This window comes from Aquarana catesbeiana, linkage group LG11, assembly GCF_042186555.1.
Source record: "Aquarana catesbeiana isolate 2022-GZ linkage group LG11, ASM4218655v1, whole genome shotgun sequence".
In the NCBI taxonomy this organism is placed as follows: Eukaryota; Metazoa; Chordata; class Amphibia; order Anura; family Ranidae; genus Aquarana; species Aquarana catesbeiana.
Window position 1 is genome coordinate 61,136,621 of NC_133334.1, and position 27,729 is coordinate 61,164,349.

Here is a 27,729-nt window from a genome sequence, read left to right on the forward strand (position 1 = left end):
CGCAGTGCTGAATCGCAAAAACCGCTCTGGTTAGGAAGGGGGTAAAATCTTCCGGGGCTGAATCGGTTAAGAATAGAACCACAACACAGACAAAAATAAATTTAAAAAAAACCACACACAATAAAGAGGTTCTGTTCAGATTTTATATCAGGTCGGTTTCAAATGTCATAATTTAATTTGGTCTAGCTTTTGTAAAAGAAATTCCCCTTATCTCAGGCTTTGTGAAACTGCCAAAAGAGTCAAGCTTTTTATGCCAGGCATAAACCAAAGGCCACATCTTCTCAGTTCCAAAAGTAACAGAGAGAGCAGAGACCCAGGAGCAGTGTCACAGTATTGGAGATAGAGCACTGATAGAACCCAGTGTCCTATCACACACCTATGGGATGAGGATTATAAAAGTATTGTATATTTTTCCTTAAAGAGTTTATGTTCCATTATTTAAAACAAATCTGAGGACAGCTAGTACAGACATAGGTGAAACACATTAAAGGCCAACTCTACTAAAAAGGTATATTTCAGTTTCAGATAAGCACTGGTAGGTCAAATCATCTTATATCAGTAAGTGGTAAAGTTTTTCTTCCCTCCAACCTGATCCATAACCAAGGCCCCTTTCCTCTCAACTGATGCCAGGGCATTTAAAAAGAATGTTGGTTATCAAGACAAAACCACTGGAGTTTTAAAAATAAAAAAAAAAGTTAGCATATGATTCGATTTGACAGCGACAACATACAACTGATATATACATATTAGGGGTGGAATTGGCCTTTAAAGTCCAGAGCTGTAGCAATATCCAACATGGTTCATAGAAATGGCTAACATGGTCAAGCATCAGAAATACTATGTAGACTGTTCTTCACTTTAGTCAAGTTAATTTTCCAGGTGTTGAGCACGTCATATAATTGCTGCCACTGCTGCTTTCCAAAGGTCCTGTGTGTGCTGCAACTACAAAAGAAAAAAAAAAAAAAAAAAAGACAAACTTATAAACACGGCCAAGTTTTGCCTTCAGTAATTCAGACAATGTTATTTTACACAGAGGATTTCTCAGCACAATTCCCATTTTATGAAGTCACTATAGCAAGACGTGTAGCTAATTAGCATTCAGGCCACTGTCACGGTCATTAAGTGAAATGTGCTGGAAAATAGGACACTTTCATTAAATAAGCTAATCACATTCGGTCTGGGCCTTAATAAAATTATGATAAATAGCTGGCATTTAACTACAAGCACATGATGGGAACAATCTAAAATATTAAATATATATTACGAGAAATAATTAAAACACACTAGACTGCAAACTATAGAGGAGAAACGAATACATTAATACATTACCTTACAACAACTTTTTTCTGCGTCTGGTCAATCTTGCAGTATACCATCTTGGTTTTTACAGCTACAAAAACGTATAAAAGAAAGCAAGAATATTTACCCAATAAAAACAAAGCAAAATATACCTCATTTTCATATAGCATTCTATCATATTTCACTTTTCAGGCCCCTAGTGTGGTTTTGGAAAGATTCTACATGGTTAACCACTTCCTGTCCCTTAGGCCATTTACAAAAAACAGTCTAAGGTTTAAGTGGTTATGCTGGTATAATGGTCGATGCTACAACCATGATCCCGGTATCATTTTTAGAGCTGGTAATTAAAAGTGATCCGAGCAACTATACAGCCACTGGATCACTTTTACAGGCAGAAGGGGGCCACCCCTCCTCTTCCACCGCCTGTAAAAGTTTTTAAAGCTCCCCGTTCTTACACACACAAATGTTGATCCCCGCACGCATATGTAAACGGCGATCGCATCGCATGTGAGTTATCACCATGATCACCAGAACAGGAGCAATAATTGTGTAACTCTAAAAACTGGTAACCTGTAAAGCAGGGTAGATAAAAATCAATGATTAAAAAAAAAAAAAAAAAAAAAAAAAAAAAAAAGGATTTTTGGGATTTAAATCAGATTTTGATTATCAAATTTAATAACATGCTTTTGGAGTAAAAATATCTAAAGGATAATTTTCTATTTAAGATACAATAATTTAGGTTATTCAGCATGAAATGGAGCTTAGTTATGTAGCATGAGGCTGTATATTCTGCAATATTTACATTTTTGGTAACCTCATTCAATGAATCCAAGCTCTGCAAGATGAGATAACATGCACTGCATTGATGCATTCACACAAATTCACAGTAACCATGAGATAAAACAAAGTTCAGGACTATTCCTTTATACCATTGTTTTGCACATAAATCTATGTACACTACAAACTGTATGATTGAATTGGTTCTGATATCGCTGTTTTATTAACCTGACAGCTTATTATTCCAAATAGGAAACCTTCATTTTGTTTGCAAATATTTAAGAGATTCTAACTACCAGCAAGAAGTCCTTACATTTAAAGAACACCTGTCATTTCAGATCCATCATGGCGGTGCCTGTTAGTGGGCATCCACTCACCTGCTGGCGCCACGTGCCTCACCTTGTTCTGTGGCTGCCACATCACCAGCTGTCCCATTAAAGTGAATGGGACTGTTGGTAAGTCAACAGCGGGGCAAGGGAGGGGCCGCTGTGGGACAAAGATGACAGTTGCTCTTTAAAAAAATATGATTTAAAAATAGAGTTGATTTAAATCAAGCCTTTTTACTAGAGATTTAAATCCAATCCACCTTGCTGTAAAGGCTTTTAAAGCGCCACCTATGGAGATTTTTTTTTTTTTTAAGGTACTGTAGTTTGCCACCATTCCACGGGCATACGCAATTTTAAAGTATGACGTTTGGTATCTATTTCCTTAGTGCAACATCTTTTAGATTTTACCAAACAAATGGGTATTATATGCAGTAGAAGTCATTAAAGTGTATTTTTTCCTAAGAAAAAAAAAAATTCATTAAAAAAAAACTGCTGCACAAATATAGCGTGATAAAAATATGCAACACCCACCATTTTACTCTCTAGGGGGTGTGTGTGTGTGTATATATATATCTCTTTCCAACTTGGCTTATTTTAGACAGTCAAGATATTAGAAAACCTTGCTTGCTGATACAATTACACATTAGAACAAATATTACCACAGAATATGCAGGGTGTTAAATCCTGTTTAGGCAGAATGCTACATTACACGTTCAGATGTGTCATGTACTTTATGGAAAGTATGAAAATGACTTGCCATCGATTACGAAGGCTTCCACATCGTCTGCCCCGATCTGCAGCTCCTGCTGAAGGGTATCAAAGGAAATTTCTTTGCTCTCCACAGCCATTCCCATGAAGGTTAGAAGTCGCATTTTCTCTGTGTTCTGCTCATGTGACAGACCTTAAAAAACAAACATTAAAGGCTAGATCAATACAAAGCGAAAAAGAAAATTTAGCTGTATTCCTTTTATTAACCACTGCACTATAGCCGAAAGACTGCTACAACCCAGGCTTAAATTGCCGGGAGGGCATACATGGACGTCCTCCCGTTCTCGTGCTTCCCCTGGAGTGCGCAGGTTGCACGCATGGTGATCACAGAGTCCATGAGACTCGACTTATCATAGATCAGGTAAAGGGCTATTCGCAGCAGACCCTTTACCAGGTGATCAGCTGTCAGCCAATGACAGCTGATCACAAAAATATACAGATGTCGGTTATCTTTTTTTTTTCCTTCACGCTAACAGCGTGAAGGGAAAAAAATGCCGTGGCTTCCGTTAGAGGGAACATCGGTCCCCTTAGCGCCCACATGTGCCGCTAATCAGTGCCACATATCAGGCCCCACCAGCGCTCATCAGTGAAGGAGAAAAATTACCTGTTTGCAAAATGTTATAACAAAATTGGAAAAAATGTGTTTTTTTTAAATGTTCGGTCTTTGTTTAGCAAACAAAAAAAAAAAAAAAACTCAGTGGTGATTAAATACCACCAAAAGAAAGCTATTTGTGTGAAAAAAAAATGATAAAAATGTCATATGGGTACAGTGTAGCATGACTGAGTAATTGTCATTAAAAGTGTGACAGAGATGAAAGCTGAAAATTGGCCTGGGCAGGAGGGGGGGTAGAAGTGCCCAGTAATCAAGTGGTTAATGAATACAAGGCATTCTCCCATTGACTGGGGTGAACAGGCAGGCGGGTGTCACAAGCTTCACCTTGGCCAATAAAAGAAAGCCTTATATATATTCACTGATAAAAGAGAAGGTGCTTGTTCCAGGTCAATGACTCTAGAGAATTTAGAATCCGAATGACAGCCCTAGAGCCTTCACCCCTAAACACAAGTCTGTAATGGCAAATGCTATATTTCTAACCTCTTATGTTTACTTCATAAGCCATATATATATACTACCCGTTCATTAGACTGGCGTTCTCCAAACATACTGAAAATCGATCATGTTAAATAGAACCAAGCTACCTGGGACTTATACAAAAGTAAAAATTGTCATAATCGAGGGCTTCTGCCTGGCTCTATAGACAAGAAATCATGTGGCTAATGAGGGAATTCTTTTTTTCTAGATACATAAAGATCAACTTTATAGCATTACAAGACATTTTACTAATTACCTCTGTTAATTACCAGTAATTATAACAAGAAAGCAGAGACCCAATAAAAACAAAAGTCATAACTCAAAGCAACAAAAGAAAAAAAAAAAAAAAAAAAAAAAAAAAAAAAAAAAAAAAAGGTCTATGGTCAACAGACTTCAAAAAATATAAAAGTCAATTAGAACGAATTAGCATAATTAACAAAGCAATCTGCTTAACCTGGTACAGCATAAATAGGCTTGCTGAGCACAAAGATATAAAAGGTGTACAAGCCGAGGCGATGTGCATGACAAATTGAACTTCTTGACTTCTAATTAGTAAATCAAGGAAATCAGCACATTCTTCTCAGAGAAGTAAAGCAAATCAAATTAGCTGCCTTCTAAAAGAAACTTGACCATATTATCTGCACACAGCATTCAGGTCATCATGGTGGGAAGTAATAAAGGGGGTGTCAGTAAAAGCAGAACACATTTAATACGTTTTTTTTCCCCCCTACAATCTCTGGCTAAAAACCACACACATTGGCAGCACAAAGGAGGAAGTAAACCCTGATGGGTTTTACTTCCTTTCTTTTACCCTGCAAAGTAAAAGCATAATGTGCTAGTATGCATTGCATACTAGCACATTATGTAACACTTACCTGTAAACTAAGCCTGCACCGTCCCCGCTGCAGGCCGCATCCATCTTCACCCGTCTTACTTCTGGGGCCGCGGACTCCAGCTCTGTGACTAGCCGGAGCCGCGTGACGTCACTCCAACGCATGCGGCAGGGAGCCGCCAGTCACATGCTCAACTATACTGCAGAGTGCATGAGCATCCTGGGAAATGTAGTTCCAAAACATCTGGGGTGCCAAGGTTCACCATCACTGCCTTAGAGTTATACAGCACAGTGCTTGTGCTGTGTCATTTGGCCCCCTGTAACACCTAAAAAAACCCGGCGGATCATGCCTGACTATGGCCCCCCCCCCCTGCAAACTGACCACGATAATCAAGGCTGCCGACACCGTGGTCAGTTTACATGATTCCATCATCCGCAGCTCGCTATCTGCTCTCCTACTCCTCTATAGAATCATGTACGAGAGCAGACAGTGTCCTAGGAAATGTATAGATGCATGTGGCCGACTACTAAGGTTCAGAAGAAGATTCCTATAGCTCTGGGCACAAACTTTGGGTGATCTGGGTTTTTCCTCGCTTCTTATCCCCCTCCCTTCATCTCTCCTCCATTTCACCCCCCCCCCCCCCGTTCCTTAATCCTTTTTTCCACTGCCTCCTGAGATGTGCCTGAACTCTGCTTGCTGCTTAAACAGCAACTGGACCTGAAACATGAGATTGTCAGAGCTTCAGTCTGCAAACACACACCCAAGTGAGAGACACAGAGGGGTTGATTTACTAAACCTGGAGCAGCTGTGCATAGAAACCAATCAGCTTCCAGGTTTTATTGCCAAAGCTTGATTGAACAAACTGAAGTTGAAAGCTGATTGGCTACCATGCAGAGCTGCACCATATTCTGAGTGCTCCAGTTTTAGTAAATCAACCCCACAGTGTGGAATTCCTTATTTTGCAGCCAGCACACCTAAACAGCACACTGATGGCCATTGATAGGCAGCACTTATAGGAGACACTGATGAGTACTGTTGGAACTGCACTGATAATCATTGCCCTAATTATCAGTTTAGATGTCCCTTTCACACAAGCCGGTTATCAGCTCTCCTTACGCTATCAGCGCGAGGAAAAGGAATGACGATAACCAGCTTGTGTTTACACCGTGATCAGCTGCGATTGTCCCTTCACCCCAATCCGTGATTAACTGTATCCTAATGACACAGCGATCAGAGTGCACCACGGCGGTGTGATCACGGAAGCACGTTATATTACACCCTCCCAAAACTGGTTGGCAAATGGTTAAACACTTTGATTCTTTAAAGTGGGGCTCATTTACATCTGTGTCACTCTTGAGAGAGTGATCCATGGTGGATCACTTTTCAGAGAGCAGTGCAGGCACAGCTGATAGGCATGAGGCGATACTGCATCGCATTCCTCGGTGGTACTGCCTGTTGAACATGGCAAGGATTCGTTTTTGCCTTGTTGCAGCTTAAAGAGTGTGGTAAAGATGGGGCTCAACCAACGATTTTTATTGCCCACTTCCCAACTGCATGTGTTAACTAAGCCCGATACAATTTTTCCTAAATAGACTCTGTCCCCAACTTAGGAAAAAAATGCATGCAAAAGCATAGAAAAATATTTACTTGGCGGTTTCTATTGAGTTGCAATGTGCCACTTGCTAGAAACTCACTACACCTGGGAGGGTCAATTCCCTAGAACAACCCCCTCGCACGTCAAAGCCCTCTCCTCTGACTGGCCCAACACACAGGAGCTGTAATAGAAGGCCTGGAAGTGGGAAGAGATCTCCCCTGCAGATACCAATAGAGAGCTGACAGATTATCAACTCTGCCCAATTCCACCCCAGGCAGATATTAACACAAAAAGTAGTATCAACACCTGACTGACTTGGTACTATCCAGCCTCTTGTACATAAGCAATCAGAGAAAAGGGCAAGCCAATCAGGTGTCCTGCAAAAGTTAAAAAGTAACATGCTGACAGGAGATGAGAGCAGAGAGATGATCTCATCAGTCTGTTGCTCTTTCGCTGTCTAGCGGCAGTGAGGTGGCCTAGATGAAGCAAAGAAAGCTGTGTAAATTTCAGGTAGGGATGGACAGAACTACAAAACTCTTTGGCTGGTAAAATGAGTCTCTTATTTATTTCACCATCTGCAGGGAGTATGGCTTTAAAGCGATGGCAACAGTCTAGTCACATTTGGAATGCATTCTACACTTCTTAAAGTTGGGCACAAAACAATGAATACTGGAAAGCCTATTCTCCCTTGATAACTCTCGTCCGTATCAGTTGTCAGAACCTCAGTACATCATTTCTGAAATGCATCATTTAACATGGCTGGCATTGTGTCTGACCCCCGGCCAAATAAAGAAAAAAAATGGCAGGGAGAAAAAAAAATTTGATATGGGAAATGTAATTGTAATGCATGCAATAGCTTATGGACTTGTGCTCCTTTGAAACAGTCAATTACACATGAATGGGGGAGTGTCGCAGTGTTAATGACTACTCCCTATTCCCTGGGTGTGTAAATAAAAGAGCTGCTGACATTAACATTCCATCACACAGATGCTGCATGCTATGAAACAAATTAACAGCCGCCACATTGGACTGCCAGCTTTATAGGTTCACGGTCTGAAGTGTTTTTCTGTTTTGCCTTCCTATCTGCTGACATTTTATTTAATCCCCCACGCCATATGAAGTGGACGAGTGTGGAGGAACCTCTACCATCCCACTATTAAGAGGGCCGCCAAAATCCATTCCTCAGTGAGGATTTTTATAAAACCACCTTGTCATCATGCCTCCAGCCTGCTGTTTTCTGGGAGGAATTGTTGGAGGAGGTTGTATTTTATTATCAGGGGGTCGTCAGCACAAAGAACAAATTAAAACCACCAGGACAGGTGTGTAGTGAGGGCAGCACCTTATCGGCAGCCCTCCAACACAAAGCGGTGCATATTATTTACATCCATCTACACAGATCGAAGTTTAACGTTCATGTCTTTTGAATCAGACTGCAAATCGCTTTATAGAAGGGTATAATCCACCAGGTACCAAAATGCATCTATGCTTAACCACTTCCGTACAGCAACATATCTGTAAATCGCTGGACTTTCAGTGGCTATACTGGGGTGATGCCTGCAGCTGTAGGTTTTTAGAGCCAGCGGTCAGATCTCTTGTAATAGCAATCGGCACGGCTAACTAGCCGCTTGATTGCTATTACAAGCAGCGGGAGGGGACATCCCACCCCTCCCCACAGCTTTATCAGGTTCTCCCATCCCACCAGGAGCTCTGAGCGACCGCATTCGCCAGCAAGCCAGACAGCCAAGCAAAGCCAGGATCGGCTGTTCAGAATAATAAACTGGAAGCGACGACGTCACTTCCAGTTTACTCAAAAACAATCAGCGCCATTTTTAAAAAACCTAAAGCACCGTGTTTTTAATGTCCAAGTGCAGGGGAGGAATTTGGGGCCTTATAGATCCCAGATCTCTCCATAAAGAGTACCTGTCACATGCCTATTGCCGTCACAAGGATGTTTACATTCCTTGTGACAGCGATAAAAAAAAAAGTTTTACAACAAAAGTGCCCCTGTCCTCCTGCACAAAGGCAAACGCGTACAGCAATCGTTACACACATGACGTATCACTGCGAACATCAGATCATGGGCAGGAAATTCTAGCAACAGACCTCCTCTGTACATCTAACGTGGTAACCTGTAAAGGTTTTAATGGTTGAATATTTTTATTCAGTGAATGCATAGATTACAAAATGCACAGTAGGTATGGGTTAAAACAATAACAAACAAACCCACACAAGCAGAATAAGGTGGGACATGCATCAGGTCAGAATAATGCACGGAAAAAAAAAAAAAAAAAAAAAAAAAAAAGAAGAGAAAAGAAAAGAAAACAAAGTAAACCGGATGTATTTTGCAACGTAAAACAATGAGAAAAATCAGGAGAATGCCAAAGACATAATATAAAGACACAAAGTTCAAGCTGAGTTATGTGGTCAAAACAGTCTGTAAAGGCTTTTAAAGTGACGCCTATGGGTAGTAAAATTTACGTTGTTTGTCACCATTGCACGGCATGCGCAATTTTAAAATGTGACATGTTTACTCAGCGTAACATCTTTTACAAAAAAAATTGGGTTATGTATTGTGTTTTTTTGTAATAAAATTCAAAAGTGTATTCCCCCCCCCCCCCCCCCCCCCCAAAAAAAATTGCATTTGCAAATACAGTGCGATATAAATTGCAAAATATATATGTTTGGGGGCTCCAAGTAATATTCTAGCACAAAATACTGATGGTTACAAGTGAACAAAAAGTGCCAGAAAAGGCCCAGAGCGAAAGTGGGTAAAGCCTACCAGAACAAAGTGCATGAACAATGCCAAAAATAATGTTATTTGAGAGGGGTCAGAGCCACCAGCCACAGAATTGGTCATTGGCACACCTTGAGGCCCCTTTCACACGGGGCACGTCAGTTTTGACAGACTCCGCTTGCTCAGTGGGGATCGATCTGTTGATCCCTGCTGAGCAAGCAGATGATAGGTTCGTCTCTGCTCACTGTGCAGAGCCCCTGTGCGGACCTATCAGAGCCCCGCTGTCCTCTATGGGAGATCAGATGAAAATGCCTGTCCGTTTTCATCCAACTCCATCCACCAGACGGATGGAAAATAGGGTTTTCATCCATCTGGATTTGGCGGACAGGATTGGATAGCGGCGGATGTCATCCGTCGCTCCATAGGGAGGTGAATGGAGCATCTGATCAGGTCTGCCTGAAAAACAAATAGGTGGACCTGATTGGACAGCATGTGTGAAAAGGGCCTAGTTCAAGCAAAAAAAGTTGTTTATTGTACTGGATAGTCACACTACAGTGTGACGTTTTCTTGAATGTATGTTTAACTGCCAAACATTGTATTTAAACAAAATCCAACCAATGGTAAAAGGTCCCTCAAACGCCATGATATCATCAGGAGATCAAATCCCATCAAAAAGTAACAACCATACTGCATAACAGGTAAATAAGATGGACTTGTGTTTCTAAATGTCTCACTACTAACTTCCACTGATACCTTTATACACCCGTCAGCTATAGTTAAACTTGGTAACTGAATGCGTTACTGTTATTAGGCTTAAAAGCCTTGACTGCATGCGCTTCCGATTCTGGTTTCACCATGTTACAGGTATTTAGGACCTTCACGAATGGCAAAGGTAGCTTTCTTTCAGGTGCATTCTGCTTGCATTTGTTATCAGTTTCAGAGTTCACTTATAAATGCATTTGACCTGCAGGTGTGACCACCTGACCTGTATTTTTTTTTTTCTTTTAGCTTCACCTAAGCTGCAATAACCTGCTTCATCACCACCATTGATTTGTACAGAACAGGGGCACCCAAACTTTTTAAACAAAGGGCCAGTTTACGGTCCTTAAGACTTTAGGGGGACCAGACTGGGGTCAGTATGTGGAATGGTGCCCCATCGTTGGCGGCAGTGGATGGAATGGTGCCCCATCGTTGGCGGCAGTGGATGGAATGGTGCCCCAGGGGCCGGATAAAGGCAAGCAAATGGCCGCAGTTTGAAGACCTCTGGTAAAGAGAAAAGTCGTTTTGATACCGTTCCATCAATATATGCCCTAAAGCTGCTCATACATTTGAGGGTTGTGTAAAATATGCGACAAGTTCACTTTAAAGTCAGCAAATCACACCCTGATTGACACGGCCAGTGTCATATGTTTGCTACAGAAAGATTTTGATTTGTCAGGTAAATACATCCACAAACTGTGCAACTCAGCCAGCTTGCCTGGATGTAATTTGAATGGGTTACATAGAGAACCTCTCAGACTGTACAACTGCTGATTAAAGCCCAACTACAGCTTCCATATAGTTTGCTTGGGCCAACCCGCCCCCAAAAACTATGTACTTTCCCAATAGATGCACCTGCTGTCAGCGCTGTAAACCGTATGCAGTATCAGCTATATGCAGTGCTGTCCCAGCAGCGGTATGGGGACTTATCTGCTGCTGGAACAAAATCAAGTTGGGGTGAATGACATTCACAGAAAGCCTTGTATTTCATCAAATACAAGGCTTCCCTTGAATGGCTGAGGAGGAGAGGCAGGCAAGATATTACGATCTCCACCTCAGCAAATCAGTGGAAGCCTTGTATTAGTTGATCAAAATACAAGGCTTCCTGTTAATGGCTGAGCAGCAATTGGCCCAAAACGATTTTGCTCCAGCAGCAGACGGGAAGTCCCCTTACCACTAACAGACCACAGTGCTGTATACTGTATGTAGTGGATGCTCTTCCCTTCAGCGCCCTGGCTGGCAGCCGCAGCTATGATGTCATCACATACAGAGCAGGACCATCAAGTCCTGCATTGGAAGGACACTGGCCCATGTACCAGAGAACTAGAGAAGGGAAGAGCACCAGATGCTGGGGAAGAAAAGAGAAAAAGTAAAAGTAAAATAGCTTTTTTTTACTGTTATCCTAGGCAACAAAGCATGTTTTATTCTTGCAGTATGGGAAAAGCCCCACTACAAGGGTGTTTTTTATCATATTCCTGGACTTCACCTTTACGTTTATCCAGAAAGATCAAATCTGAAATGTAATTTTACCGATGCCAGCATTATAAAGATATCATTACTTACCTAATGAATCAATAAAATCCTTGTTATTCTGGTAAAATCTGACGTATGAAGACAGCTTGCCACTCACAAATATTGTCAGAAGCTAAAAAGACAATAATATGGGAAAACAAAACCGTTATTTCCCAATAATGAAATGCAAAATTACAAGATATGCTGCCTAAGTATAGTATTGGGTTCAGTCACCGCTATGCAGAGCAGACTGCAGGCCAGTGGTGAGATGAGTGGCAAAAAGAAAAATAACTCCGGTGCAGCACTTTATATATGATTGTAAAGTCTCATAAAAAAAACAAAAACAAAAAACAAACATATTATACTCATCTCCTCTGTGCAGTTAGTTTTGCACAGAGCAGCTCAGATCCTCCTCTTCTCGGGTCCCTCTTTGCTGCTCCTGACCCCCCCCCTCGAGTGCCCCCTCAGCCAGCAGCTTTCTATGGGGGCACCCGAGCTGAGTCCATTCAGACAAGGAGCCCCGACCTGGCCCAGCACCCGCTCTCCCCTGATTGGCTGACCGACTGACAGCTGCAGGAGCCAATGGCACCGCTGCTGTGTCTCAGCCAATCAGGAGGAATATCCTGGACAGCTGATGGACATCACTGGAGAGAAATGTGCAATGGCAATAAGCAAACCCTAAGTACCATGGACTGAGTTTTAGCAGTGCTAATCTATCTATCTCTCCCACAGTTTACATTTAGAGACCAACCTGAGACTGAGCTGGATACAGGACAACATCTACGAACAGTAACCCCCTATATTATACACTGACATCCATAACTATACCTTAGCCACTTGGCTACCAGGGCACATGTTAAAATCTGCATTTTTTGCTAGAAATTACTTTAAAATCCCCAAAGAATTATATATTTCCTGAAAGCAGAGACCTTGCCGAATAAAACGGACAATTGCAGAGTTATGTTTGGCCACATTATTATTGCCTTTACATAAAACACTTACATCGTGAATAAGTTCTCCTTCCAAAAACTTAACGGGCTTTAAGGCAAGGAGGTGATCAAGTAAGAATGCTTTGGGGTCCTTCAGTGCTCTCACAATGCATCTACAACAGAAAGTCTAAATTAGCACAACATATATTGTTAAACACGACGAGTCATTATATACGACGACAAAAATCAGTCATATCCTTAAAAGTAGAGGTAAACCCTAACTGGATAAAATTTAGTTTGCAAGAGCATGTGAAATAAACAATTGCCATGCTTTCTTTTGAAAATGCCAGTTTCATCTTCATTTATCCTTTGTATGCACCTCCAGGCTTCTCATCTTTTACAGCAACTACCTGCCTACATGCCTTTGATCCAGCAGCAGCTACAGGTCTTGATCAGGGCAAATATCCCAATAGTGACCACTGAAGCCCATGCCTCAGGAGCCAGGGACAAAGCCTTGTCATCCCGTAACAGGAAAAGCATGAAAAAGGGATAATGGAAAGATAACCGGTTATTTTAAATGAATGTTGCAGAGATATAGACTTGCGATGTTTAAAATTCCAAAATTAAAAAAAAAAAAAAAAAAAGTATGATATTTTGGTGAATGGGCTTATATATATACACACTTTAGTTAATAGTTTAGCAAATCTAAATTAAAGACTGTACAGTGGCCTAGTTTTGGAGGAGTGTGTGTATTAGCACTTTTAATGCTGGCTGTATGAAGGATAATGTTTACTGACACTTGTCCTTGCTGTAACACATGGACTCTGGTGCATACAGCGTCTCTGACAATCACTAGCACAAAAAGCAAACAGAGAAGCATATGGGCTTGCCCTTTTTAAGAAGCACCATTGACACTTCTTAAATGTTAGGGCCTCCGCATGAAGGCCAGTTACCCTCAGCATTTCAAAGGGCCTGGCCAGGCAACATTTCATATACAGTGGATATAAAAAGTCTACACACCCCTGTTAAAATGTCAGGTTTCTGTGATGTAAAAAAGAAAATGAGACAAAAGATAAATCATTTCAGAACTTTCCACCTTTAATGTGACCTATAAACTGTACAACTCAGTTGAACAACAAACTGAAATCTTTTAGGTGGAGGGAAGAAAAAAAAAATATGTATATGGTTGCATAAGTGTGCACACCCTTACACTAATACTTTGTTGAAGCACCTTTTTGATTTTATTACAGCACTCAGTCTTTTTGGGTCTGAGTCTATCAGCATGCCAGATTTAGTCTTGGCAATATTTGCCCACTCTTCTTTGCCAAAACACTCCAAATCTGTCAGATTGGGAGAACATCTCCTGTGCAAAGACCTCTTCAGATCACCCCACAGATTTTCAATCGGATTCAGGTCTGGGCCATTCCAAAACATTAATCTTCTTCTGAAGCATCCATCTTCGCCCCTCTTCCTTCCAGGGCCGTGGACTCCGGCTCAGTTACTGGCCGGAGTCGCCTGACGTCACTCCCACACATGCACAGACGATCATGGCACAGGCACTATAGAAACGGTCCAGTACCTATAGGTAAGCCTTATTATAGTCTTACCTGTAGGTAAAAGTGGTGTGTAAGAGTTTACAACCACTTTAATGTTGCTGTAGGCCTCTTGGCATCCTCCCTCACCAGTTTTCTTCTGGTTTTCATCAATTTTGGAGGGACGTCCAGTTCTTGGTAACGTCACTGTTGTGCCATATTTTCCCCACCTGATTGACTGTCTTCACTGTGTTCCATGGTATATCTAATGCCCTGGAAATCCTTTTGTACCCTTCTCCTGACTGATAACTTAACAATGGGATCTCTCCAATGCTTTGGAAGCTCTCTGCGGACCATGGCTTTTGCTTTAGCATTCCACTAAGAAAATGTCAGGAAAGACCTACTAGAACAGCTGAACTTTATTTGGGGTCAATCAGAGGCACTTTAAAATGATGGCAGGTGTGTACTGACTCCTATTTAACATGAGTTTGAATGTGACTGCCCAATTCTGAACACAGCTACATCCCCAGTTATAAGAGGGTGTGCACCCACATTTTAGTTTATTTTTTACTCTCCCCCCTAAAAGATTTCACTTTGTTTTTCAATTGTGTTGTACAGTTTATAGGTCACATTAACCACTTGCCGACCAGCCGCCATCGTCATACTGTGGCAGGTTGACTCGGCTTCGCAAATCGCCGTAGCTGTACGTCAGCCGCTTTAAGAGCAATAGCAGGCACACCGCCGGACATCCGCGATTGCTCCACAGAGAGCCAGAACGTGGATCTGTCAATGTAAACAAAATAATCCCTGTTCTGACAGGGGAGTAGAGAGTGATCGTCTGTTCCTAGTGATCAGGAACAGCGATCTCTCTCTACTCCCAGTCAGTACACTCCCCCCCAGTTAGAAACACCCCTTGATCGCCCCCTAGTGTTAACCCCTTCCCTGCCGGTGCCATTTATACAGTAATCAGTGGCTATTTTTAGCACTGATTGCTGTATAAATGTCACTGGTCCAAAAAAAAAAGTGTCAAAAGTGCCCGATCTGTCTGCCACAATGTCGCAGTCCCACTAAAATATAACTAAAAAATAACTAATATTTTTAAATGTTACCACTTTTGCATTTTGACCTCAATACATTTTTGGAGGTACACGGGCAGTGTTCTGGCTTTATGCACTATAATACAGAGTCACAGTAAGTGATTATGGTGCTGGATGGATTGGATGATTCTCAGGTAACGCTGGCTACACATTACACAATTTTCTTGTACAATTTTCCTTTAGGGCGTTTTTTTGGTCTGCATCAAAAAAACGCATGGAAAGTAGGTTATATGGTTTCCAATGGCATAGTTCACACCAGTACAGTCAGTTTCAGGACTTTCCAGTTCCAGAAAACAAAAAAAAAAAAAACAAAAAAAAAAAAAAAAAAAAGTAGAACATGTTGCATTTTTCCTGCATTGGACTGTACTTAAACGAAGTAACACATCAAAAATGCACTGAAACTCAAAAAACCCACCAGACCCCAGTACAGTGAAAAAACAGGAAAAGAGAAAAAAGCATCTGGAATGCTTCCAGAAACGCGCGCAAAAATGCATCCGGAATGGATCTGGAGTGTTTTTGTGGTGTGAACCAGCCCTTAGAGTTACCAAAACCATATACGAGGTCAAACCTAAACACTTTAATTGTGTGCAATCAGACAGGTCCTCACACTACATAGTTGAAGGTAAATTTAAAGAAAATTTAACAAGAAAATGATATAAAACAGCTTAAGAATTCCCGTATGGGATGAGATTTCCCCCTTCCTTAGCAGTCACAAATACAAAGCTGTAATTTCTGCAGAGCGTAGATCACAATGCCATAAAGCATCACTTTTGCACTCAAATTTCCCTGATGGCAGCCATATCACACCTTTACACCTGACATGTAATCTCTGTAAAGACTGGCCACCATGTGAAGTAAACTTGTGTGTCTTTTCCTGGTGCAAAACAATGTGAAAGATATGTTAGATAAATTACTTGTGTGCATCCACACGGGCTTGAGATGCGTTGTCATCTGTGTAGCTTCCCAATAGCTCCACCATCACCTTAGCGGCATCATCACTGCTAAAACAAAATGTATGGAATTTTAGAATTCATAGTAATGTGGAACTTCTGCAGACAGACATTTATAATATGTGAGCAAGTTTTGTACGTGCCGATATACAACGATCAGTCACAACATTATTACCACTGACAGGTAAAGTGAATAACATTCATTATCTTGTGACAATGGCATCCTACAGTGGGCGGAATATATAAGGCAGCAAGTGAACAGGTTGTCCCTGAAGTCGATATGTTGAAAGCAGAAAAAATGGGCAAGTGTAAGGATCTGACGAGCCAAACTGTAATGGCTAGACAACTGGGTCAGAGCAACTCCAACTGCAGCTCTTGTGGGATGTTCCCAGTCTGCAGTGGCCAGGGCCTACCACAAGTGGTCTAAGGAAAACCGCTAAACCAACGTCAGGGTCATGGGCAGCAAAGGCTCATTAACAAGGGGAACGAAGGCTGGCCCTGTAGTGTGAGAAAATAGAAGAGCTACTGTGGCTCAAATTTCAGAAAAATTGTATAGGATTGTGAGCATCAGAACTGGACCACTGAGCAATGGAAGGAGGAGGCCTGGTCTGAAAAATTCAAAATTCAAGAACAACAAGTCTGAGGTGTTGACTTGGCCTCTAAATTCTCCAGATCTCATGGAGCATCTGTAGGATGTGCTGGAAATCCAAGTCTGCTCCACACAGGCCCCACCTCTAACTTACAAGACAAAGGATCTGCTACTCATGACTCGGTGCCAGATACCATAGCATACCTTCAGAGGTCTAGGGGAGTTCATGCTTTGATGGGTGGTTATAATGTTATGGTCGATTGGTGAATCTTAATTACCTGCAACTCGAACTACACAGATTAAACCAAAGTTTGTAGGCAGGTCAGTGGTAAAAGTGCAATTTCACACAGCATCAGTCTATCCCTTCCAATAAAGAGCTGCACGATAAATTGTTAAAAATCATGATCTCAATTCAACCCTCCTCACTATCTATATGCAGAATTTCCAGATTCATTCATGCAACAAGTGTAGAGAGTTCTCTGCTCACTCAGCTGTCAAAAGGAAAAAACAGGGCAGCCTGCCAAGATTTTCACAATTGTCCATGAAACATTGTAACTTTTCGTTCTTAGATCAAAGGGATAACATTTTGTGGGTAAATAAGGGAAGTTTAACCACTTAAAGACTAAACCTTTGACATTTGTTTCTTACAAAGTTAAAATCGGTATTTTCTGCTAGAAAATTACTTGGAACCCCCAAACATATACACATTATATATATTTTTTTTTTAGCAGAGACACTAGGAAATACAATGGCGATTGTCTTTTAAACGCATTTTTTGGGGGGAAAAAAAAATACACTTCAAACGAATAAAAAAAAAAAATTAAAAAAAGAAACAGTAAAGTTAGCCCAATTTTTTGGTATAATGTGAAAGATGTTACGCCGCAAGAATCGTGATCTTTATTCTAAGCCTCATACACACAATCAAATTGTTGGCAGGGGATTGGCTGTTGAAAGACTGTTGGGCTAGAATCTGACCGTTAGTACACTCCTTTTGACAATTGTTGTCCAACTTTCGGCCAACAAATGTTGGATGACATGCTAGTAAATTTTCGGTGGACAACGGTCTGTTGTCAGATTTTCTGATGGTCTGTACACAAGTCTGTCACACGAAAGTTGAAGGTACAAACACGCATGCTCGGAATCAATGCTCACCAAACACGAAATTAGCAGAAGGGGCCCAAAGGGTGGCGCTCAAGAGCTGAAATTTCTCGTAGTACGTCACTACGTTCGTGTTTGTTGGCCGATAATTGAATACCGTTAGTATTCAAGACAAGATCCTGTCCTGGCACACGCCCTTTGGACAAAAATCAGACGCTCGGTTGGCCAACAATCAGATCGTGTGTACGAGACTTAACTAATACTAGAACTAGGCCTACCATGCTCACACACAGTGTATAGTGGCATTTCAGTGAGCATGTGACAAATACAACCATTTCACCTTATATTAACTTAAAGGAGGGATGTGCAGGTTCATGTGTACATAGAGGAGAGCACAAAATACAGAAACAGAAAAAAAGGAAAAGGAGAAAGCCAGATCTGGAGGGCATAGTGCACCTATACTCCAAAGAGAACCTGTCAGAAAAGTTACACAGCTGAATTATTCTTGAAGTTGTATGGTCTGGGACTCATCTGTATCCACCATAATAATGTATTTTGGAACTAAAAGTCTACTGAAAATGACTTAAATTTTGAAAGAAGCAGAAAGGACTTAGAAGCAAGATTTTTTTTTTATTGTCAGTGTCCCAGTTGGGGAGAATTCTCCTCAATTCCTATTCTGCTGATCGAACAGGAGAAGGGACTCTGCTGAGTGGAGACACAGACACCAATGACAACTCTTCACTAGAATAGTGCTTTTATTACTGTCCATTGATATGCTGCTTACTTCCCGTCACTTTTACTACACGGTATGAACACAGGCAGCAATAATAATCTGATGAACTTCCTAAGTCTTCCTCACTGTATTCAAAACTAAATAAGAGCGGGCTTTTATAAACACCCAATGCCTTTTCAATATACACCCAAAACTTTTCACATTCACCTTCGTTTGCATTCAACAAGAGCCTCATAGAGGAGCCGGAGTAAAATGTGTTTCTGCTCTGTGCTGAGGCCCCAGTCTGTGATCCATTTGCGAACCTGAAAAAAAAAAAAAAAGAACAAAACCCAAGTGAAACTGTCTGTAATTCAGGAAGCTGTTCTAAGTAAATAAGGAGAAGAGGGAAAGGTACTGACCTGATCAAGATCTGTTGGAATGAACATTATGGCTCCACAGCTGGCTGCCACTTTGATGAGGGCACAGTATACGGTGTACCTGACAGGGGTGGTCTTGTCCATGCCATGAAATAGGTTACTCAGTCTGGAAGATAAGCAGACCACAGTACATTTTTATCTTACAATATAGAAGCAACAGTCACTGGGAAGGAGGCCTATAACAGCACTGCAGAATGACCAACAATTAAAGCAATACAGTAAAGAGATATATTAGTCTAAATAAAAGGCAGCAGAAAAAAAAAAAATTTCAATAAAGTTTGGAAACTTCCAAAATGTTATTTTTAGAAAGGGAACATATTTCAGACTGGTGAGGACCAGAACTGGAAGCACCAGCTTGACCTGCCCCTTCCATTCCAGCAGACAGAACCAGAAGCTGTCTGCACCCACTGGAAGTTCCTCCTACCTAAATGTGATGTCACCCGTTGCCAGAGTGAGCGGAGTGCCCAGGAAACACTGAGCATTAACCAAATGAGCCCCCACCTGCACCCTCCCCCATAGACCCCAAGCAAAGGCAGTAAACACCCAGGCAGCCATTACTCTCCCTGAGTTAATAGGCAAGAAGAGGGCTCCAGAAAAGCCACTATCGTCAGTGGGGTGCTGAGATGGTCATCAAAATAAAGAGGAAAAAAGAAAAAAGAATGGCTGCACAAAACCCCTCAACCTGCCAAGAGAATAGCACCACCCATGGTTACCATGCAGTGCTTCCACCATGGCGGATCCACGTATCCTGCCTTTTGAAGATCCAAGTCGAAGTGTTTCCTGGGAAAGTGGGTGGAGTTATGCTCCAACGCTCTCCCCAAATGTTATCATGAAAGACGGTTGAGGAAATAAAAGTTCTACCCAAGAGCAGATGGTGAGTAAGAACGCATCTTCTGTGCTCCTTTCATCCCTAATTTTACTGGGTTACTAAATGCTAACATTTCCCAAACTCTTAAACCCCATCCATCTTTCCCATTTACAATAATGCCTTTATTTGCCTCACAGGCACACAATTATACAGGGGGTGGTAAGTGGATGGCTTGGAAATATTCCATAGTGACATTCTCTTTATAATCTTAGTAAGAGAATTTTTACACAAGTCTTCATTAACAGCTGTTAATGTAAGGCAAAGTGTCCCTGGATTCACATATATATGCAAAGGTCATATGTTATGTGATAACCCTGGACATTCAAACAGGTCACATACATGGAGGTACAGCTGTCTGCTCTGTTCCAGGTGACAGACTTGCATGCATGACTTGCTTGAGTGTCAACATTGGCAAGCAGAAAATCAATTAACTGCACTGCTGTTTAGTTTACCTTCCAAAATACAGTACCAAAGCTAAAAAGATCAATCATGATAAAAACACTATATGCGCAAATTAAAAAGTACTGGTATATCCACAAAAAAAATAAAAATAAATAATAATAATCACCAAGACTTTGTAATAATCAAAACCACTATACTATATACAGAAGACACTATGGGGTGGATTTACTAAAGGCAAAATAGACTGTACACTGCAAGTGCAGTTACACTCATTAGTGAATACAGTGAAGCTCTGCTGATTTTCATAATTTTCCTTGCACACCAGACTGGGTGTTCTTTACAAAGTGAAGTTTCATCATATTCACCAAGCTCTGGGGAAAATTAGTTCAACTGCACTTCCAAAGTGCACAGTCTATTTGCCTTTAGTAAATCCACCCCAATATGTCAGTGGGAAACAGATGTAGCCACTTCTTTACCCAGCATAAAGCATCCCATCAAATTCTCACTGTTCCGGCTGTTATAAAATTCAAAAGCAAGTCAAATTGTAATAGATTACTACATATTATGGCTCTTTACAATTATGAGCAAAAAATAAAAATAAAAAGGAAAAATAAAGTGGCTATTGACAAACAGACAAGTGTATATTTCTAAAACAATCCTTTTACTAAAGATCACTTTCCTCAATCCATTTACATTATTATACACTCACTGGTCACTTTATTAGGTACACTTTGCTAGTATCAGGTTGGACACCGTTTTGCTTTCAGAACTACCTTAATTCTTCGTGGCATAGATTCAACAAGGTGTTGAAAACATAACATTCCTCAGAGCTTTTGGGCCACAGTGACATCATGCAGTTACTGCATATTTGTCGGCTGCAAATCCATGATGAGAATCTCTCATTCCACCACATCCCAAAGTTGTTCTATTGGATTGAGATTTGGTGACTGTGGAGGCCATTGGAGTACAACGACCTCATTGTCATGTTCAAGAAACCAGTGGTGAGATGATTTGAGCTTTGTGACATGGTGCATTATCCTGCTAGAAGGAGCCATCAGAAGATGAGTACACTCTAGTCATGAAGGGATGGACAAGGTCAGCGACAATACTCAGGTAGGCCGCAGTGTTTAAAACGATGCTTAATAGGTACTAAGGGGCCCAAAGTGTGCCAAGAAAATATCCCCCACATCAATACACCACCAGCCTGAACTGTTGATACAAGGCAGGATGGATCCATGATTTCCTACCATCTGAATGTCGCAGCTGAAATCGAGACTCATCAGACGAGGCAATGTTTTTCCAATCTTCTATTGTCTAATTTTGGTGATCCTGTGCAAATTGTAGCCTCATTTTCCTGTTCTTAGCTGACGGGAGTGGCACCCGGTGTGGTCTTCTGTGGCTGAAGCCCATCTGGTTCAAGGTTTGATGTGCTGTGCGTTCAGAGATGGTATTCTGCAAATCTTGGTTTCTAATGAGTGTTTGAATTACTGTTGCCTTTCTATCATCTCAAAACCAATCTGCCCATTCTCCTTTGACATCAATGAGGCACTTTTGTCCACACAACATCCACTCACTGGATATTTTCTCTTTTTCGGAACATTCTCTGCAAACCCCAGAGATGGTTGTGTGTGAAAATTCCAGAAGATTAGCAGTTTTTGAAATACTCAGACCAGTCTGTCTGGCACTAACAACCATTCCACATTCAAGGTCACTTAAATCCTATTTCTTCCCCATTCTGATGCTCGATTTAAACTTCAACAAGTCGTCTTCGCCACATCTAGATGGCTAAATGCATTGAGCTGCTGCAATGCGATTGGCTAAGAAATTTGTGTTACCAAGTAATTGAACCTAATAAAGTGACCGGTAATTATCTCAATGATGTGCAGTAATTTCTTAGTGGTCAATACTTCAGGAGGAAGACTGGCTACACAATGAAGTATGAGTGGTTCTGGGCACAACAGAAAAGAGCCTTCCTGTAAGCATTCACCCAATGAAACACAAAGAAAGTGTAGCTTTATATTATAGGTATGTTCACACACTAAAAATGTTTTCCGTTTTAAAAGAAAGGGAAAGGTAGAACTTTCCTTGGGTGATTTTTATTACAGGTACTTATAGGTAAGTCATGGACATACTTACAGCTGCAGTCTTAAAGGAGGACGTTCACCTTCCCTGTATTTTACCAGCTTCTCACATAGGCTTTCGATTAAAGCTTCCTGCTTGTCTGGCTCCAGGATAAGTAACAGGGACACCACACTATTCATGACACTCTCCACATCTGGAAATATTAAAATTTAAAATATGAAGCATTCTGATGATTGAAAAGATAATAAACTCTGCCTCTGTCCAGACAGCGAGAGCCTTAAGTTTAAACGGTGTGCTAAAGGTGTGGATTTTATAAAGAATCTGCATAGCCATTCCCCAGTGAAAGAGCACATACATTCATTCTGTGTGAAAGGGGAAAAAAATAATGTAAACATGCTATATGCTGTGCTGTAATCATTGATTTAAAAATGAGAAATACTGAATTTCCTATGATACTTCAGACCATCTAGTGGCCAAAGGCAGTACCTTCCTTTGTAAATGAATTATTTACATTCAAACAGCAGGGTAAATGGCTATGCACATTTATAAAGCAGCCTACTATCAAGATGTGCAGAGAGTGGAAACTATCAGCTTGTGCAGTGAATGATCACAGCTGAAGAAAAGGGATTTCATTTACAAAATCCCAAGCTGACAACAGCACAAGCCAGGTACTATACTAGGTTGTATCAGATACCCTGTTTCCCCAAAAATAAGACCTAGCGTGATTGTCAGTGATCGCTGCAATATAAGCCCTACCCCCCAAATAAGCCCTACCTTGTTTCCCCCCAAATAAGCCCTACCCTGAAAATAAGACCTACAAGGACTTTAACTAGGGCTTATTTGGGGGGTAGGGCTTATATTGCAGCCATCACCGACAATCACGCTAGGTCTTATTTTCGGGGAAACAGGGTAGGTGTAGTATCCGGCCTGTGTTACTGGCAGCTTGTCATTTTCTTAATGAAAGTCCCTTTCCCCAGGTGCAAATCATTCACCACACAAGCTGAAGGTTTCCACTCTCTCCATTCCCCTAGATTGCTGACTGCAACTCCAAACTCACTGTAAACCAAACAGGAAAGATTGGTGGACTTTAATTTATTTATTTTTATGTAACTTCATTGCCAACACAAAGGGGCTAACAAGCCCCCTATGTGATAACATGGGCACATGACAGGTAGTCTCTTAGACCATTAGGTCTATTAGACCTCCAGTGCAACTAACCAAACACAGACTGTGCTTGATTAGCTGTATCCTTGCCTCCAGTAGCTGAGCTGTGACCCGGAAGTGACATATTACACATCTGTTCCCTGATCTCCCTTGCTCTCACTGCAGGAGCTGTTTGCTATGATTCTGGGCTCCCCAGAGGAATGGGAGAGGTCAGGAACCATCATAGGTAATGTCAGCTGGGGGGAAAAAAAAAAAAAATAAATAAATAAATCACAGAGTCCCATAGGTTAGCGGTCCACAAGAAAATGTTGGTGGTACCCAGGGGTTCTGCTGTGAATCAACATTGTGGCAGATATACTGCCCAATGTTGTTTGCAGTGTTGGTCTCAATGCATGTGTGTCTCCTCTGTGGTTCCAGCTCCTGTGAACTCAGAGGGAGGTGCCAGGAGTAGTGCAGAGAGTGGGAGGTGAAGAAAGAGGGGACTTTTAATGGCAGTGCTGATCACAGACTGCAGGAGGGAGCATGGAGCTCAAGCACATGAAGGGGGGGGCGGCATTGTGTGTATAAGACATGCAAAATTGTTAGTGGTCAGCGGTCTGTGAGGTCTGAAAGATTGGCGACCACTGCCATAGCTCTTATCTGAAAGCCATTTGCCAGCTGATAAAATCCACACCAAGCAGTAGCAGCCATGAGCTTGTTTTAACCCTTTGTTTACTGCACCATTTAAAAATTATAGCTTGGTAGTCAAGGGGTTAAGGCTCAAAATGGTAATAAAAGCCAAGGATCCATAAAACAGCCAAGTATCTAGCATTTTCACAAGAGTCCGTCCATGTATTGACAAGCACAGGTTTCCTTTAATTCACAATATGACAAACCTTTATCATCGTCTTTCAAGCAAACATCACATGCTTCAATGATCTGAGCCAAGTCAATGTGAAGTCCGCCCTCCGAGTTCTCCTCCGATATCTCTGCTCCTTTAGATTTTAAGAAAGCACGAAGCTCCCCAGCCTAAAGAGAAGGAAGAAATATTTTTACTGAAGGTTTACATGGATGATCCTTAGCAGCTCTGAGTGGTGCAGATTCCCTTATCTACACTCAGCAGAACCTGCAAGAAGAGGGATCATTATCACACAGGCACAGCACTTCCCACTCCACATACATTTGACACCATTCTAAAAGTCCAACTCCAGAATTATTTTTTTTTTTATTATTATTTTTTTTTTTTTAATTTATGATACATGGGGAAGAGTAATAACTAGTGATGCACCAAATTTTCGGCCGCCGAAACATATCGGAAAAGGAAATCTCGCCGATAACAGCGCCGAAAATGGGGGCGGGGCCTTGACGGGGGCCCCGTCCCTGGTGCTGCCCATTACGAGGGTATCCTTCTGGCGTGGCGCTCCGCAGTCCTCTCCTCCCCTCCCTCCTCGCCGCGATCTCCGTTGTGTCACGAAGCTTAACTACACAGACCGCAGTGACAGACGGCACACTGATCCAATGGTGGGACGTTGAATCAGTGTGACGTGATTACAGGAGGCGGAACATCGTTACTGCGACCCGGGCAATTCAAATGCAGCTCCGTGACACACGGAGATCGCCGCTCTGATTCGGGAACTGGCAAGCTGCATGACGGGCACTGGCAGGCTGCATCTTATGGGCAAACGCGGGCTGCATGACGGGCACTGGTGAGGCTGCATTGATCTCCTGTATCGTGTCCCCAGTCTCTGACCGTCTCCTGTACCATGTCCCCAGTCTCTGACCGTCTCCTGTACCGTGTCCCCAGTCTCTGACCATCTCCTGTACCGTGTCCCCAGTCTCTGACCGTCTCCTGTACCGTGTCCCCAGTCTCTGACCGTCTCCTGTACCGTGTCCCCAGTCTCTGACCGTCTCCTGTACCGTGTCCCCAGTCTCTGACCGTCTCCTGTACCATGTCCCCAGTCTCTGACCATCTCCTGTACCATGTCCCCAGTCTCTGACCATCTCCTGTACCATGTCCCCAGTCTCTGACCATCTCCCCAGTCTGACCATCTCCTGTATAAAAATATTTTTAAAAACAGCCACTTTCGGTATCGGTGCTGTTTCGGCCTAGTGTATTTTTCATTTTCGGCACCAAAAAACCCATTCGGTGCATCCCTAGTAATAACCACGTTTTTTGATTTTTTTTTACTGCTGTCCATTTGGAATTTTGTCTGACACAATTTACTCCAACCTGGAAGAGGTCTTATGTACCTTCCTAATCTCTGCTAGTATTTCTTTATGAATTAGTTGCAACAGCATATGGCAAAAGTGTTGCGAATAAAAACTACGAATTTGTTGCATGGGCCGGTACAAACTATGAACAATTGCACGGGTTTCATGAATCTGGCACAACCGCCATTAAGTCTGACTACAACCACAGCACCAGAACTGTGTCAGAAATGCCATACTGCATCATCCCCAATGTATTATAGAATATATTTTTTATTGTATTCATTCTGGCACTGATAAGACGCCACCGGTGGGTGGCACTGATAAAACGGCGCCGGTAATGAGGCACCGATAGGCGGCGCCGGTAATGAGGCACCGATAGGCGGCGCCGGTAATGAGGCACCGATAGGCGGCGCCGGTAATGAGGCACCGATAGGCGGCGCCGGTAATGAGGCACCGATAGGCGGCGCCGGTAATGAGGCACCGATAGGCGGCGCCGGTAATGAGGCACCGATAGGCGGCGCCGGTAATGAGGCACTGATAGGCAGCACTGGTGGGCACAGATAGGTGGCACAGAAGCCTCTGCAGAGGCTCTCCAGATCGGGACTGATGTCCCTCTCACAGCCGCTGGTGATCCACTTTTTTTCCTCCTCACGCTACTAGTGTGAGGAGAAAAATAGTCGATTCCTGTCTCTGTTTACATCACATGATCAGCTGATCACATGGTAAGGGGTCGGGATCGATAGACTCGCTGATCACAGAGCGTGCCGCACGCTCCCTGCAGGGGGCGCGCAGGCCACTCGAGCACGGGGGGGGGGGAGTCTATGGACACCCTCCCGGCAAAATAGGTCCGCGCTGTGGCCGTCTTTCGGCTATAGCGCGGACGGGAGGTGGTTAGTACACAATTAGCGCAACTTTTTATTTGTTCATTTCCCCGATATGTAAACAAATAATGCATTCTGTATGCAGGCCAACTAATCGGCTGACCAATTAATCGATTATGAAAATAGTTGATAACTATCTTCACAATTGATTCGTTGTTTTGGCCCTAGTTGATATGTGTTCGGGTTTAAAGGGATGAGGCGGTAACCCCAGTGCTTGCACTCCTTTATCTGCATTCTGAAATGCACTCACATTAACAAAATGCAGCTACTTTATAGTGAAATAAAGACATATGGGGAGTGTAAGTTGTGGGTGTGACACCCCTGATATATTACAGGCCTGGAAATTGGGGCACTGCATTCTGGGAGATCCCAGCCCCACACCCGGAAGGAGCGGTATACAGTGAGGGACATGTGGCGGAGGGATCAGCTGATGGTCTCACTAGATCAGTCATATGAATGGGACAGGGGGAACACATGGCTATAGAACACACACAGCTCCATATACAGCATCCTGTACATTAATATGGTTCTTACAGGTCAGCGCTGCACTCATCTCCTCCCTCACACACTACAGGCCCCTCCAGCTGCTGCTGTGGAACTACAAGTCTCAGCAGCACCCCCCACCCTCATGACTTCCAGCTCCACTGCAGCCGGAGAAGCACGTCCATAAAGGTGTCCGGAGCTCCTCACCTGATCCTCCTCGGTCACATCAATAAAAGCCGGGACACTCATGGCTACAAAGCCCTCTGCAACACGCCGCCACCGCCGCTCCGGAAAAGGAGAAAGGAACCGGCGAACACTTCCGGGTCAGAGCGTGGCGTCAGGACGTCGTCTAAAGACACGGCGCTCTGGTATAGATTGAGCATGCGCAATTCGCTACTATTGTCTCTGGTGTACTGTAGTTGAGCACCATTTTGCTGGTTAGCATTCGATCTAAGCCATAGTGTCTATGATTCATGTAGCATATAAATAGTAGTAGGATGCACCAGTTTCAATCTGTTATAAGTAATAAAATATCAATTTTGGATCCAAGTTCTTGCAATGCATTAATGTATACAAATTATTATGTTATTTTGTTTGTTAACATGTGTTGTAATAAGCAGTAC

The 27,729-nt window shown here is 42.3% G+C and overlaps 1 protein-coding gene across 2 annotated transcripts; it reads right to left on the reverse strand.

The window, feature by feature from the left end:
- Positions 1-129: 129 nt before the first annotated feature.
- EIF3M (eukaryotic translation initiation factor 3 subunit M) lies at positions 130-27,466 on the reverse strand. 2 transcript variants are annotated; one of them, XM_073604483.1, is made up of 11 exons: positions 27,314-27,466; positions 24,428-24,560; positions 22,443-22,581; positions 19,019-19,142; positions 18,828-18,922; positions 16,165-16,248; positions 12,695-12,794; positions 11,744-11,825; positions 3,160-3,303; positions 1,330-1,390; positions 130-942 (listed from the first exon to the last, which is right to left on the reverse strand). In XM_073604483.1, the coding sequence occupies exons 1-11, from the start codon at positions 27,353-27,355 to the stop codon at positions 822-824; spliced, it is 1,125 nt and encodes a 374-aa protein (XP_073460584.1). In that variant the 5' UTR covers positions 27,356-27,466; the 3' UTR covers positions 130-821. The 2 variants fall into 2 exon arrangements, with proteins under 2 accessions (XP_073460584.1, XP_073460583.1); XM_073604482.1 differs by having other exon boundaries at positions 16,165-16,251.
- Between the last annotated feature and the right edge of the window lie 263 nt (positions 27,467-27,729).